The following is a 16294-nucleotide window of genomic DNA, read 5'->3' as shown; positions in this document are numbered from 1 at the left end:
TGGTTCTCACATAATCTCAAATTTGGGTTGGTATCTGGTGAGAAGTACAATTAGAGTGAGAAGGTGAGAAGCTTTCCCATCCCTTGGATTTAGATACATCCAAAGGTTAAAATCTAGTACCTCTTAACATCCAACATAATACGTAATACCTTATAACAACGTTCATCTTCTTCCCCGAACTTCTCTCTCCTAACTTCTCTTTAAAATTGAAGCAACGACTAACTGAAGCAACATTAACCATTAACTCTGAAAACATCTACCATTAGCTCTGAAATCAATGGGTAAGAATTATCTCTTAATTTTTTCTACCAAATCTATTAACAAATTGCTGCAAATTTATTATTTTTGATATGAGCTGTAATTGGATTTTTAACCTAGATGTTGAAAATTTAAATTTATATATTATGTGGTAAAGTGATTATCAGAATTCAAATGCAGTGAATTAGGCTTTTGATGTAGATGACAATATATCAATATGGAATTTTAGTCTAGCTTTATTGAAATAGGAAATGTCGAAAATTGTTGTTTATTCTAATTTTTATAAAAGTATTTTGTTAGATGATACTCTTATAAAGCAAGGATTTGCAATCACCGAAAATTATTATTAGTCTTTGTTTTATGGCTCATGATTTTGGTCCTACATATACACCTTCTGAAACTGGTAAATACATTAAGTGTTCAAAGTAGGTACAGCAGTGTAGTACTAATTTGGGATTTGTTCAACATTGAGATACATTAACTAAACCGTATAGATACTTTAGCTACCATATAGAGATACATCGACAATATCATAGGGATACACCATATAAAACTTTTAGATACATCATTGTAACATTTTAACAAGAAATGAAAAGTGTTATTTGAGGTTCCTCATTATTTTTACTATGTTAATCCTTGCTTAATTGTGCAAGTAGCTAGATATTGGAAGAGGCTATAAACCTTGAAATTGAGATATTTTAAATAGTATGTAAATTTAAACTCTTTGTTTACCTAGTTGGAGATGATAGTTTAGTGATACTTACGACTAGGCCTAGTCATTGGGTAGGGCTACCCAATGGCAAAAGGGTCGGGCCTAATATTATTTAATTTTTTTAATGGACAAGGCTTTTACATGGTCATATTTTATAAGGCTTTTATAGGGTTTTATTTTATAGCCCAATAATTTAATAATTAAACTAAAGAGCCCAATAATATTGTAAGGGTCAGCAGTCAGCTACTATCCTCTCTTCCATTTTCTCTCTCCTCCATTGAAGCGCACTCAGAGTTCTCCATTGAAGTGCAACTTCAGAGTTTTCCATTAAAACACTCAGAGTTCTCCATTGAAGCCGCGCACTCAGAGTCTCAGGTAACATCATTTTCTCTCTCTTAATCTGTTCTTCAATTTTAATATCTGATTGAAGATGTGGTTTAGGTTATATGATGTGATCGAAAATCAATTCAAATTGGATTTTCTTCTTGGTGATTTTGCTTCTTACTTGAGTTTGGAGAGTGATAAAAGGATTGGTGGGTAATTTTGCTACTTATGAGTCTGCTGTTCTTGGTGTTGCTAATGCTGATTTATTTTGGTGTTTTTAATTATAATTTGGGAGTTTTTTTGCTTGATTATAATTGTGTTTGATCTGAACTCATGGATGAATGAATATAACCCTTAATTTTTTGTGTTAATCATGTCACATATTTTCTGCACTTGTGCCATTGAATGTTTTCATTTCTATATTAGCTAAAATTTGAAAATACTTGAATTAAATCAAACCAATAAAGGCTTGATAAAGTATACTATTAATCCATCTATATATTCATACAAAGCCCATATTATCTACTAATATATGTAGTACTTTGATAAAGATGGATAAATTTAATTTATTGTAAGTTGGATTGATTTTAATTTTTTAGTTCTAAGTTTGATTCATGCAAATTTGGACCTTATTATACTCACTGACCCACATTTTGGAAGTGTAAAAGCAACAAAAAAATTCATTACAGAGTTTCTGTTTTTATTACTGCTTTCTTCTTTAAACCAATCTTCTCCAATGGTGAGTTACAGTACTTGTAACTTGAATGACTCAACATATCAATCGATACAACATTTTATGTTTTCCTCTCTTTCTGACATTATTATTATTATAGAAAAGGCTAAAATTAGCAAAGGGACAAATGATATAACGTGGTGAACAGACCATATAAGATTTTGTTTTCGGATTTTGCTATTCTCCTGATCGAACTCCTAAATGTGCTGGCAGGGCAAAACAATTATTATGGATGATGATACTACTACTACTACTTCTACGGCACGTGATGATGGATATAATGAATACATCACTCTGCAACGAAAGAGAAAGAAGAGGTCTAAAGTTTGGAGAGAGCTTATTGAAGGGAAGAATGTTCAAGGTGAGAGAATTGCTAAATGTGTACATTGTAATTCTATTTTATCTGCACATCGTGATAGTGGTACATCTCATTTGAAGCGTCATTTAGAGAGGTGTGCAAATAGGCCTCTAGGACTTACATTTGAGGAAGATAGTGATGAAGAAAATTTTGTTTTTGACATGAATGAACTTCGAAAAGTGATTCTTAATTTCATTGTTAAGGGAGATCATTCATTCACTATGGTTGAAGAACAAGGATTTAGGAGAATGATGAAAAGAGCTACTCCTAAGTTTAAACCATTTGGCCGTGCAATCACAAAGAGATTTATTGAAGGCTTATGTATTGGAGAGGGATAATTGAAAAATTTCTTGTCTAATGTTTCTGGTAGAATTTGTTTAACAACCGATAATTGGAAATCAAATCATACTAGACAACATTTCATTTGTGTCACTTCTCACTTTGTTGATGATTTTTGGAAACTCCGTAAAAAAATTCTTAGGTTTAGGGCCTTAGCTCCTCCATATGATGGGGTAAGTATTGCTAATGAGATTTGTATGTTTCTTTGCCAATGGAAATTAGATGATAGGATACTCTCTATCACCGTTGATAATGCAACTTATAATGATGCAATGATATCTTGTTTGAAGAGACGTCTTGTTCCTAGAGGAGGGTTAAGTTGTGGTGAGACATTGTTTCATGTGCGGTGTTGTGCCCATATTATTAATCTTATTGTGCAAAAAGGATTGACTTGTGTTAGTGGAATTTTGGACAAAATTCGTTCATTTATAAGGTTGATCATTAAATCTTCTCATAGAAGTGAAGAATTCTATGATTGTGCGGAGAAGATATTTCACCTTGATGTAAAAAGGAAATTGAACCTTGATATGCATGTTCGTTGGAATTCCACGTATAAAATGCTTGGCACTTCTCTGTACTTCAAAGATGTTTATCTTCACTTGTGATCTAGTCATGCTTCATTTCAATCATATATTCCTTTAGAGGATGAGTGGGAAAAAGTAAGCGTGATTCACAATTTTTTGGAGTTGTTTTATGAGGTTACTTGTATGTTTTCGGCGGTGAATTATCCTACTTCTAATGTGTATTTTAAAGGTGCATGGATAGTGCATCGCCATTTGCTTGAGGCGGAGAAAGGTCCTTATGATTATTTAAAGGAAATGGTGAAACCAATGCTTGAAAAATTTGACAAGTATTGGTCGGATTACAATTTTTACTTGTCATGTGCCGCCATTCTTGATCCGAGGTACAAAGTGAAATTTGTGGAATATTTTTTTAGTAAGTTATATGGAAGTGTAGAGGTCTCAAGACGAATAAACTTGGTGTTGGGAACTATGAAGTCAATGTTTGAGGACTATAAGTTGCAATATGCTAGTAGTTCACCCATTGTAGTTGCTCCTTCTCCTCCTAGTACTTCCGGAGCTAGAAACTACTTTGATGATTATGACCATTTTGTCGGTACTAGTGCAAGATCTCAAGTAGGAAAGTCACAACTTGAGATGTACCTAGATGATGATGCTTTAGATCTCAATTCACAATTAGATATTTTGGAGTTTTGGCATCAAAGTTCTGTGAGGTATCTTGTGGTATCTAAGATGGCACGGGATTTGTTGACTATTCCTGTAAGTACTGTAGCTTCGGAGTCTGCTTTTAGTATTGGAGGAAAGATTGTTTCGGCATCGCGAAGTTCATTAAAGTCAAAAACAATTCAAGCTTTAGTATGTATGCAAGATTGGCATCGTGATAGCAATCAAGTGGAGGTTGATAGTGAACTTGAAGATGAAATCATTGAAGAAGAAGAGAATGATGATGCAGACCCTTTCTACTAGGTAATATTCTCCTGTTCATTTCTCTACTAATAATTCTGTTTTTTTAGTCACATTACATTAGAGTAGTAAAGATTTGCTTGGCAGTGATTTGCGCTCTGCTGGCTGTTTCTGTCCTTGCTGGGTGCAACTAATGTCTGGCTTCTGTTTTTTTTTTTTTTTTTCTACTGGGGGCTGCTGGCTGTTTTATTCATATGAATGTTCTCCTGAAGTTTACAGAGAAAGATTTTGCTGTCAGGAAGTTTACAGAGAAAGCATTACAGAAAGTTGGTACTTCAACTTCACCTAGATAAAAATAAGTTTGTTGGTGCTGAGGGTGCTTTTCAACTTGTGACAGAAGCTTTTAGTTTGTTATCTGACAAAGCTAAGAGATCTCTTTATATCATCTGTTAGTTGAGTTCAGCACTTTAGGATTGATTTAGTAGTTTTTTCTAGTTTCAAATGTTTATGAATCAGAGACTTATGTAGAAATAAAAACAATGCAATAATAAGATATTTTGTAGATTTCATCAGCTTTTAGTGATTTCTTACATTTCAATTTGTTCAACTTTCTCAAGAACTCAATGTAAATTCATCCATAAATATTGCTTGATTAAGTATTGAGTCAGAGTTGGAATTTACACTACAATTCAAGTTCCTTAAGCAATCTTGGTAATTTTGCCCAAAAGGTTAATGGCCCGTTTTACTTTTACCTCGACCCTGACCCGCATTGACCCTGACCCGACCCTGACCCGCTAAATAGTCATCATGACCCACAACCGACCCACCCCGCTAATGACCCGCACCGACCCTCCCAATAACCACCCCTACTTACGACTATTACATAGAGATACTTCATCTCAAACTTATAGATACATCAATCTAATATAGTAGCAGGAAATTAAAGTGTTCTAATTTTTTCCTGATTGTCTCTCTAAATATCATGACAGAAGGATCCACAATGGTAACATCACCACAACTACTACCACGTTCTCCTAGACCTGAAACACATCTAACTCTAGGTGGTACTAAGGAGTGGTTTACTTGTTGCCCTGAAAAGGCAAAACATGTTTGGGAAAGAGTTTTCAAACCCTACAGGATGGTATCGAGTTCTATAAGGCTTATGCTAAAATATGTCACTTTGTTGTACGCAAGTCTTCAACGACCACAATCTCGGGTGGCATTGTCTCTTTAAAGCACTGTCTCTGTAATAAGGCAGGTTTTAAAGAGGTAAGAAACAAGAATAATCAGGTTGGTCAAGATAAGAAAAGTAACACTCCTCGCCATAGCACAAAGATCACAAGAACTGGTTGCAAAGTAAAGTGCATTATGAAATACTATTCTCAAGATAGATTATATAGAATGTTGGCTTTTCATAAAGGTCACAATCATTCTCTTGCTAGTCATGTATCTTCTCGGTACTTGAAAAGTTCAAGAAAAATGACAATCTTGCATAAAAACTTCATAGCTAACAATGCAAGAGTAAATGTAGGTCCAGTTAAGTCATTTCGGATATATAAAGAACAAGTAGGATGCTATGGTAACGTTGGTGCTACATTTCCGGATTTCAAGAATTTTCACAGGGATATGAAAGAATACATCAAAGATCAAGGTGGGAAGATGTTAACTGAAAACTTTCTTTTGAAAAGAGAAGTGTTTGATGGATTTTACTTTGATTATGATATTAGTGTCGTATGTAGCACCAAAAGAAACCATATCACCAAACAACCTATAATTCTTTCGACAAATAGCATTTGCCCAAAATAGTCGAGATATATGACACTCCTCATCTGAAAAAATCAGCTTAGAGCTTCGCCAAGTATAAAACTTTTTTGAAGTACTCAATGCTTGTGTGTGGAATTTGGACAATGAACCCAAAGAATTCGAATATGAGTGGCGGGCAATTATAGTCAAATATGGCAAGAGCATAATGAATGGTTTAATTACATGTTTTCAATTAGGGAATCATGGATACCAGCATACTTCAGGGATCTCTTCTTAGGTTGAATCATGAGGACAACTTCTAGGTCTGAAAGTGAACACAGTTTTTTCTGTAACTTAACAAATCCTCATATCACATTGGTTAAGTTCTTCATGCGCCCTGAAAGTGCCATAGATTCCCAAAGACACAAGCAAGACAAGCTAAATTTGATTCCAAGCATTCACTTCCTCAACTAAAGACACCTTTGCCTTTGGAAAGGCATGCCTCTAAGGTATACACCCATACAATCTTTTATATATTCCAAAAAGAAATAACTATATCATGTTTCTATTGTGGAATAATTGATATAACAAAGGAAAATGATAGAGAGAATTTTATAGTGAAAGATTCTACTAGAAGTAAGACTTATATTGTGTTATTCAACGCATAAAATTATCTTATATCTTGCTCTTGTAAGTTGTTTGAGAGACTTGGCATCTTATGTAGACATGCAATATGTGTTTTGAAAGCAAGAGATATAGAGGAAATACCAAGCTTGTATGTACTTGGCCGTTGGACAAAAGATGCACCGAAAAACCCTATTTTCAACCTGGATGATAATCTACTTGAAGAGTGTCGACAAATGAATACTAAGAAGAATCTTTTATGCGAGTGTTGGTCAGAGATATATAATAGTGTGACTCTGGTGGAAAAAAAATGAAGATTGTTTCGGGGTTTTCTGATGTCCTGCGGGAGAGTTACAATTCCGAGACTGGAACCGGACGCCTGTACCTGCAAAATAACGGAGACTCCTGAGAGCTCCGCCTCCAACGGTCAAGTTAGTACCTGATTAAGGAGTAATTAATACGGAAATTAAAGTAATAAGATCTCTCTAGGTGAGAGTGCTTAGTGTTGGTAATCTGCGTCGTTAGCGAGATTAGCCGGTTGTTGGTGTTCCGTAATATTTATGTTCTTCTCTGCTTGCTTTCTATTCTCCTTAATTAATGAGGATTAATTAAGTATTTATAGCCTTGAGAAGCGTGCCACTCTCTAGGTTTAAGGTAAACCTAGGGCTGACCGGGCCTCTAGACTGGATTGGGCCTTGTTGGCCGGTTTTCCCATTTGGCATGGGAGGACACGTGGCGTGTCTCAATTGGTCCGTAGAGGACGTATCTGTGACTGACACGTGGCAGGCTCCTATTGGCCTTCGTGAAGGACACGTGGCGGAACCTGGTTGGTCCACTTGTCAGACGGTGATTGGTGGATAAAAATCCCCTAATCATTTGCCCCTCACAGGTGGCACGTGACTGGTCACGTGTCGCCTGTGACAGGTGTCGCACGGTGACAGGCGACGGCCTGCTACAGGTGTCACCTTGCAAACGGCCGAGAGATTTTCCCGCCCAAATTTTGAATTTGGAAGCGACCCTTCGCCTTCTCACTTTGCCTATAAAAGGAAGTGCTGACTTCGGTAATTTTCACATTTGAGAACTTTGCGAGAACATTCGGACCCCTGAACTTGCTCTGACATTTCGGACCTTTTCTGCCTACCGCCTGTTCTGACAAGCCGATTGCACCGGACTTCCAGAACTTCATCAACCGTCACTCGTTCAGGTAACTCAGTTCTCTTACTCTTAATTTTCTTTTTATTTTTTGAAATGGCACCACGGAAGCACACGACACGACCTAAGTTAGTGATCAGCCGGTCACCGGGGACGGCTGAATCTAGGACTAGGAGTGCCGCCTGCCCTTTTCTGGACCCATCTTTGCCCTTTATACAAAGTCCGACTGTATCTGTGTCTATGCAGAACGTGATGGCCAGAACGAAACAGACTGCTATGATATCAAACTCAGACGGCTCCTCCCAAAGGGTGCTCCTTAGTGAAACATCTGACCAGGCGCCAGATGTAGAATTGAAACGAGACGGCTGCCAAGCCGACAGTTCTGAGAGAGGGGCCAAGGTGGTCCCTTCCCATCTTACCGTTGACATGTCTAATTTTCCTCCTGCTCCTTCTAAGGGGGAGGAGGCGGGCCCCTCTGGGAGAGGGGAGGAGTCGTCCTCTTCGGACTCATCAGAGGACGAGTCCGAGTCCAGCTCTTCTGGCCACAGTTCTCCAGGCTCAGAAGAAAGACATAGCCGCCTACAAGAGGCGAGACTTTCTCATGCAGTAGAGAAGGGGGACAATTGGGCGGAGCCGTCCGCCTCTTACAGAGAGGAGAACGCCCCCTACTACTGCATGGTACCCCGGGGCCGGATCGCAACCATGCAAGACAACGTGGCGAGCTTTATTGCTAACCACAGAATGGGCCCGGAATTTTTACTGTTCGTGCCAGATCCAGAAGACACTGTCGTCTGGCCGGCTGGTACCAGCTATGGTGACGGCTGCTTTGGCTGCTATGTGGCGGCCATCAAAGCTGGACTGCGCTTCCCATTACATCCGGCTGTTCAGCGGATTTTAGATGGGTATGATTTGGGGTTATGGCAGTTAGCCCCCAACTCTTGGGTAAACGTACTCGGCTATGTGGCCGGGTGCGAAATGTACGGGGTGGAGCCAAGCTTTGAGGCTTTCGCCCACATGAACTATCTCAGCCGGACCCCTAAGTCGGGAGGTACCGGCTGGTATCAATTAACAAGCCATAGGGGTTACCTCATGACGAAAGGTAAGGCGAACAAATGGAAGGTTTGGCGGAACACCTTCCTTATCATTGAGGGTTCAGACACGGAGCTGAACCAACGTTTTAACAAGTGGAATAGGGATCCGCCTCTTCTCGCAGGCGGCCGAAGCATGTCGCCTGTTCCCCCAAAGGCTAAAAGAGAGATCCTAGACAAAGGACTCTTCAAAGTAGAGACTAGGGTGAACCCTACGTCAGGGGTACGAGAGCAAGTACCCCTAAACTGCGTCCCGAGCTTCAAGTGGCTCTATGAAGAGTACTTTTTGGCCGCCTGTGGCCTCAGCAGTCGGTGCTCTAGAGGTAGCCGGCCTGACAAATACTCTGTTTTTTCACGCCTTGTTTACTTAGGATTTTTACTAACTTTGCTGTTTATTTCTTGCAGATGACGCCATGAGTAAAATAACAGCATCCAAGACTGCGGCGGCCATGTTGCGGGCCTCGCTCATGAAACAGTCTTATGCCGACTCCCCAGTGCCGACTTTGCCTCATGGGAAAGAACGTACCGCCAGTGTTCGGAAACATATAATCAATAGATCCTGGCGGCTGCTGAAGAAGAGGCGTTGGATGGTGCGTTGGAGGAGGAAGAGCCGGTTGTGGCGCTTGTGCCACTTGGGGGTAAGGCATCAAAAGAGGGTGCAGCTAAAGCCGAGTCCAGCAAGAAGAGTGCTGACCAGGCGGCAGCTGCTGATACTGAACTGCCCCCTTCTTAAGCTTTAAGTATTTTTTCCACGGCCTGCGTGCCGTTTGCTTTGTAATTACCCGGCCAGGGGGCCGGGGTTTTGAATATTCTGCTGGTCTTTAATGACCGGCTTATTTTTAATCAAATTTTTGTTTTGGTTCAAATTTGTCTAAGTATTCCATATCTAATATCCCTTTGTTCACTAGACCGACTGTTGTGTATGGCCGAACGTTAAGACAGGTACAAATAGTAAGTATGCCGCCTATGCCCCTGGACGACTGGTGGTCTGTTTCCAGGGTAGATGATTAGTCGTCCATTTATTCAACCGGTATTCGAACTATTTATTCAATTGGTCTGACCAAGTAAATAGTATTACCTAGTTGCCAAGGAATTAAGTAGGATAACAAGCGGCGGGTGCCGGTTGTTTTTCTTTATTGCCAATGTTGGCTTTTAACTCGTAATTTGTTAACCTAGCAAGAGTATTGGTTGAGAGCCCTTGTTTATTAAAAACAGGTGGACGACTCATACCTTTTAGGCTCCATACTAAGTTTGAGTGACTATTAACCTAGGAGTTACCAGGCGGCGTTGGCCGGCTAGACCCCTTGATTCGCCAATGTTTGTTGGCTATTAACTCAATAGGTTACCTAGTAGGAATAGGGGTTTGAGTGCCCTTGTTTGTTTGAAACAGGCGGACGACTCAAACTTTTTAGGTTTTATACCAAATTTGAAGGAGTGACTATGAGTTAACGTTGGAGTTACTCAGTCGCCGTCACTTTTGTTTGAGAAGTAGAGGTGCCAGGCGGCGTAGGCCGGCTAGACCCCTTGATTCGCCAATGTTTGTTGGCTATTAACTCAATAGGTACCCCCTGCATTTATCCCAAGTAATACAGGCGGTCATCTGACTTAGATGTCAACTGCTACCACTGGTTTGGTTAGTGATAGAGTTATCCTTGTCTCAAAAACGGCTACGTGGTTGCCCTTGGGGACAGTCGTATAGGTGCCGTGTAATTAGTTTATAGAACAATGTTCCACCCAAAAGGGAGCTGCTCTCTGCGACGAATTTCATCCGAAGGGATGCCGTCGGACGCCTGCTATGATGTTGGGACAGGTCGTATTAGTTTTGAAGATTTGATCAGTTGGCTTGGCGCCTGGTGATCATTCGGCCGGTGGCCTTGGTAAGTTCTTGGTGAACGTAGGTGCTAAGTAAAAGAAGGGTAGCCGCCTGTTAGGCACAGGGTCGGCCAGGCCCTAATCTTTTTAGCTAAGTATTTTGAGTAAAATACTCAATTGAGAGTAGCCGACTGTAAAGGAACAGACGGCATGCCCCTCAGAAGATAGAGTGAAAAACTCAATGGAGAGTAGCCGACTGTAAAGGTACAGACGGCATGCCCCTCGTAATACAACATTAAATAGTAAGTGCAAACTTTATTAAGTAGCTCTTTACTTTACATCTCTCAGAAGAAATATTTTTTAAGGTTATCTACATTCCAGGTTCGAGGCAACGGTTGTCCGTCTGGTGTTTCCAGACGGTAGGTACCGTCCCTGACTTCCTCGTAGATTCGGTAGGGTCCTTCCCAGTTGGGAGTTAGTTTGCCAGACTCATTAGCCCTACCAACTGCTTCCATTTTTCTAAGTACAAAGTCCCCTACTTTGAGTGGACGCCTGTGTACTTTTTTGTTGTATGATCTAGTCATTCTCAGGCGATAGATCTCATGGCGCAAAACAGCATTGCCCCTCTTTTCAGGAAGTGAGTCTAATGCCAGGCGCATGGCTTCCCAGTTTGCCTCTTCGTCATATAGCATTATTCGAAGAGTCGGCTCGTAGTGTTCTATTGGAAGAACAGCTTCCGCACCATAAGTTAGGAGGAATGGAGTTTCTCCAGTCGCCCCTTTTTCAGTCGTCCTAATGGCCCAGAGAACATGTGGTAGTTCATCCGCCCATAGGCCGCCTGCTCGTTCAATCTTTTTCTTGAGACCGTCTGAGATGATTTTATTAAAGGCTTCTACCTGGCCGTTTGCCTGTGGACGGCCGACAGATGCAAAGTAGTGTGCAATTCCTTGGTCTCCCAACCAGCTTTTGAGAACAGGCGTCTCAAATTGGGGACCATTATCAAAAACCATAGACATGGGAACCCCGAACCGAGTGATGACGTTTTTCCAAATGAATGAAATTACATCTTTCGTCTTGATTCCCTTTACAGCCTCCGCCTCTACCCATTTAGTGAAGTAGTCAACGGAAACAAGTATATACCTTCTGCCGCCTGTAGCAGGCGTATATGGACCCAGAATGTCCATGCCCCACTTAGCAAACGGTAGTGGGCTGTGAATGGTAGTGAGGTCGGTAGCCGGACGGTGAATTAATTTGCCAAACCTTTGGCACTTGTCACATTTTTTCACCATCTCCATTGCATCTGCTTCCAAAGTAGGCCAAAAGTAGCCCTGCCGCCTTGCCCTTTGAGCAAGCATCCTACCACCTACATGAGAAGCACAGAAACCAGAGTGAAGATCATCTAGTATCTCTCGTCCCTTTTCAGGAGTAACACACTTTAAGAAGGGTTGAAGGTACCCCCTCTTGTGAAGTTCTCCCTGTATCATTTCAAAACAGGAGGCTCGTTTTTTCAGTGCTGCCGCCTGTTGAGGATCATCCGGCAGTGTACCGTTTGTCAGATATGCCCTGATTGAATCCATCCAGGTTGAGCTTCTGTCTAGGATTCCAATAGGGTTTTCCTCGATGCTTCTCTTCTCCATTACTTCCCAAAAAAACAGTTCGAGGAGTATCGGAGGAGGCGGATGATGCTAATTTTGACAGTGCATCTGCCTGGTTGTTTTCTGATCTCGGCACTTGGATCAGATGGAAATCCTCAAGGGAGTCGACTGCTTGTCGGACCGCCTGTAAATACTTGATCATGGCCGGATGGGTTGCTTCGTATTCGCCATTGTACTGACTCACTATCAATTGTGAATCAGAACAGGCGTCTATTTTTCTTGCCCCCGCCGCCTTGCACATGCGGATCCCGGCTAGTAAAGCTTCATATTCTGCCTCATTGTTTGAAGCCTGAAAACTGAAGCGTAGAGCATACTCGAACCTGTCGCCCTCTGGAGATTGACATACGACGCCTGCTCCACAACCATTTGAAGTAGAGCTTCCGTCCACATATACCTTCCAGACTTGGTCTGGAACTTGAGAGTCAGGAGGACGAGTCATCTCTACAATAAAGTCAGCAAAGGCTTGCCCCTTCACTGCTTTTCTAGGCTCGAAAGTAACTTCGAGGCTCTGTATTTCTATGGCCCATTTGATCATTCGTCCTGACGACTCCATGATGGTAAGGGGCCGCTTGATTGGTTGGTCGGTATACACGACGACTGCATGTGCCAAAAAATAGGGCTTCAATTTTTTAACAGCCATGAAGAGTGCAAGACCAAATTTCTCCACTAGGGATACCTCAACTCGGCATTTTTCAGTACGTGACTGACAAAGTAGACCGGGAGCTGACAGCCGTCCCTTTCAGCAAGGAGCACAGCGCTTAACGCATGATCAGAGACGGCCAGGTACATGTAGAGATCTTCTTTGGGCAAAGGGCTGACCAGCCTCGGCAAGGAATGCAAGTGAACCTTTAATTTCTGGAAGGCGGCCTCAGCATCCGGCCCCCATTCGAACCTTGCCTTTTTCTTAATTGCCTGGAAAAAGTATAGGCATTTGTCGCCTGATCGGCTTAGGAATCTCCCCAAGGCCGCCAGACAACCTGTTAACTTCTGAACCTCTCGGACGGTACGAGGCGACTGCATGTCAATGACCGCCTGTACCTTCTCAGGGTTCGCCTCTATTCCTCTCTGATTGATAAGGAATCCGAGAAATTTCCCAGACTCAACTCCAAATACACATTTCTTGGGATTGAGCATGACATGGTGCCGCCTGAGTGTGGCGAAAGTTTCTCGGAGGTCCGCCAGATGATCTTTCTGAAGTTTAGTCTTGACAATCATATCATCAATATATGCCTCGACGTTTCTCCCAATCTGATCAAAGAACACTGTGTTTATCATTCGTTGGAAGGTAGCCGGGGCATTCTTAAGACCAAACGGCATGACCGTGTAACAGTATAACCCCTGATCAGTGACGAAGGCCGTCTTCTCCTGATCTTTCTTCCATAATGGAATTTGATGGAAACCAGAATAGGCGTCCATAAAACTCATCAAGGCATGGCCGGCTGTTGAGTCGACCAGGTTATCAATTTTAGGCAGAGGGTAACTGTCTTTGGGGCACGCCTTGTTTAAGTCTGTGTAGTCTACACACATTCGCCAGGTGCCATTCAGCTTTTTAACAAGCACCACATTTGCAACCCAGTCTGGGAAGTAACATTGCCGAATGAACCCTGCATCAAGTAATTTTTTGACTTCGGCGGCTGCCGCCTGACTTCTTTCTTCGCCATGGTTCCGCTTCTTTTGCCGTACCGGCTTCTTTTTCGGATCCACAGCGAGTTTATGTACCGCCAGATCAGGACTAATGCCTGGCATTTCATGGACTTCAAATGCAAAGATGTCCTTGTATTCTTTCAACAGGTTGTGAAAGTCGTCACCGAGGTTTCTCAGAGCAGTCGTCCCAACTTTGACTGTTCGGTCAGGACGTGAGTCGTCTAATATCAGGTCCGCATGCTCACCAGCCGGCTGAGGGCGGAACTCATCCGGCCGCTCCTCTGCCAATGATTGCTATTTTCTTGTTTTTCTTGCGGACTCTGTCTGGGACGCCTTTCTCTTTTTGTCGCCTGTTTCTTGAACAGGCGCACTCTCCTTGACATTGTCAAGGTCTGTTTTTTCTCCACTTGACCCAGTGGCCATAACAGTGGGCTTGACATCCGAGAGATAGCACTCTCGGGCCATCCTCTGATCTCCCCTTAGGGAGCCGACTGTTCCATTATCCCTCTCAAACTTAAGCAGCATAAGAGACGGGATTATAACAGCCTTGGAATTATTCAGGGTTGGTCGACCCAGAATCATGTTGTAGGCCGAGAGTTCCTCTACTACTAGGAACCGGACTACCATGTGTCGTCCTTCCCCTTTTTCGCCCAGGCGAATGGGTAAATCTACTCGTCCCAGTGGGTGGACGACACCTCCTCCAAACCCTATTAAAGGGTGGGAGGCCGGATGTATGCAGTCCGTCTGATATTTCAATTTTGACAGACATTTGCTGCTGATGAGATCTGAGGAGCTCCCGGTATCTATGAGGATTCGGCCAACTCTCTGGTTGGCCACTTTACATTCAATAACGAGAGGGTCGTCATGCGGCCCCCTTACCCCTCCTAGATCCTCTTCAGTGATGACAATCTCAGGAAATATATATTTGGACGGCCGTTCTTGGTGAACGGAATTTACATCTACCGCCTTATATTATCTTTGTTGCCCCTAATAGTGGGGCCGCCTCCTGAGAAGCCGCCTGCAATGGTGTAGACGACTGCATCATCTGTATCAGAACTGTCGGCCTGTTGATTCTTTTTGGCCGACTGCTTTTTTGAGGAAGTGTTCCCCGTAGGTTTCTTGACATAAGTGTCAAGATCACCTTGCTCAGCCAAGCGGTCTAGGTACCGCATGAGACTGATGCAGTCATTGGTGTGATGACCAACGTCATCATGATAAGCACAAATTTTATCTTGGTTCCGGTTGTTTGCAGAACCCTTCATGGGGAGCGGCTTCTCAATTGAGAACCGTCCCTTTATTTCTTTTAGGATAAACTGGTTATCCTTGTTAAACACATACTTTGGGGAGTATGGTTTGAATTCTTTTTTCTTTTTCTGAGCCGGCTGTTTAGAGGAATCAGCCGCCCAGACCTCTTTTCTTTTCTCATCTTTGTTGGACGACTGTTTCTGTCGTCCCTCTCTTTTGTCGAACCTTTTCCCGTCCGACTGTTTTATCGTACACAGATCAGTCGCCTGTATATAGGCTTCTGCTTCAATCAAGGCCTCTTGAAGAGTCGCCACCCTTTTTCGAACTAAATCAAATTTGAAGGTAGACCCGTCTTTGAGACCTCTAAAAAAGTCAGTATAAGCTACCTCATCCGGTAACCCTTGAATCTGTATTCTCATCAGGTTGAACCGCCTGATGTAAGAACGAAGCCCCTCCTTCTCGCCCTGCTGAATTGTTCCCAAATCAAGGGTCCTTTTCTTCGCAGGGATGTTCATAGCGAAGTTGGAGGCAAATAAGTAAGCAAGCGTCCTGAAGCTGTTTACACAACCAGTCGGCAGGTTGCCGAACCATTGCTGTGCAATTCCCTTGAGAGTCGCTGGGAAACACTTGCACCAAGTGGGATCGTCCAACCCTTGAAGGTACATCAGGTTGGTGAATGCTATCAGATGGTCTTCTGGGTTAGTAGTGCCATCATAGGCGCCTACTAGAACATTTTTTACTTTGGCTGGCTGAGCGGCTTCAGTAATTTCCTTGGAGAAGGCCGACGGCTGTTCACCAAGTCTAAGCAGCCGTAGCTGCCAGTCCATAGGTTGGACGTTTTTTGCTGCAGGTCCACCAAATGGAGGTGGCTGCATAAAATACTGTTGTTGCGGCACAAATGGTAAGTTTGGTACCGCCTGGGCACTATGAAAGCCGGACTGACGGGAGGTGCCGCCTGACTGACTCTCATGGTACGACTGAGTATGCCTCATCGAGGCATTTCGCAAACTGTCTTGAAAATTTGAAGTAGAAGCCGACTCTGATAATCGGTCATTCTTCTTCTGCTCTAGCAGGAGCCGAGCATATGTGAACGTTTGCTTTGACCCGTCCGCCTGAATATGACGAACCGTTTTCCTATTTCCCGTAGGATAACGGAGTTTTGTGAAATCAAGAGCAGGTGGCT

At 42.5% G+C, this 16294-nt stretch overlaps 1 protein-coding gene across 1 annotated transcript; it reads left to right on the top strand.

Moving 5' to 3' along the window:
* The first annotated feature begins 1174 nt into the window (after positions 1–1174).
* LOC110686492 lies at positions 1175–5101 on the top strand. The gene is made up of 2 exons (XM_021863113.1): positions 1175–1345; positions 2241–5101. The coding sequence occupies exon 2, from the start codon at positions 2256–2258 to the stop codon at positions 2721–2723; it is 468 nt and encodes a 155-aa protein (XP_021718805.1). The 5' UTR covers positions 1175–1345; positions 2241–2255; the 3' UTR covers positions 2724–5101.
* The last annotated feature ends 11193 nt before the right edge of the window (positions 5102–16294 follow it).

The sequence above is a fragment of the Chenopodium quinoa genome, unplaced genomic scaffold, assembly GCF_001683475.1.
Source record: "Chenopodium quinoa cultivar QQ74 unplaced genomic scaffold, ASM168347v1, whole genome shotgun sequence".
Lineage (NCBI taxonomy): Eukaryota > Viridiplantae > Streptophyta > Magnoliopsida > Caryophyllales > Amaranthaceae > Chenopodium > Chenopodium quinoa.
Note: the sequence above shows the minus strand (reverse complement) of the source record. Positions and strands in the feature narration are given on the sequence as shown.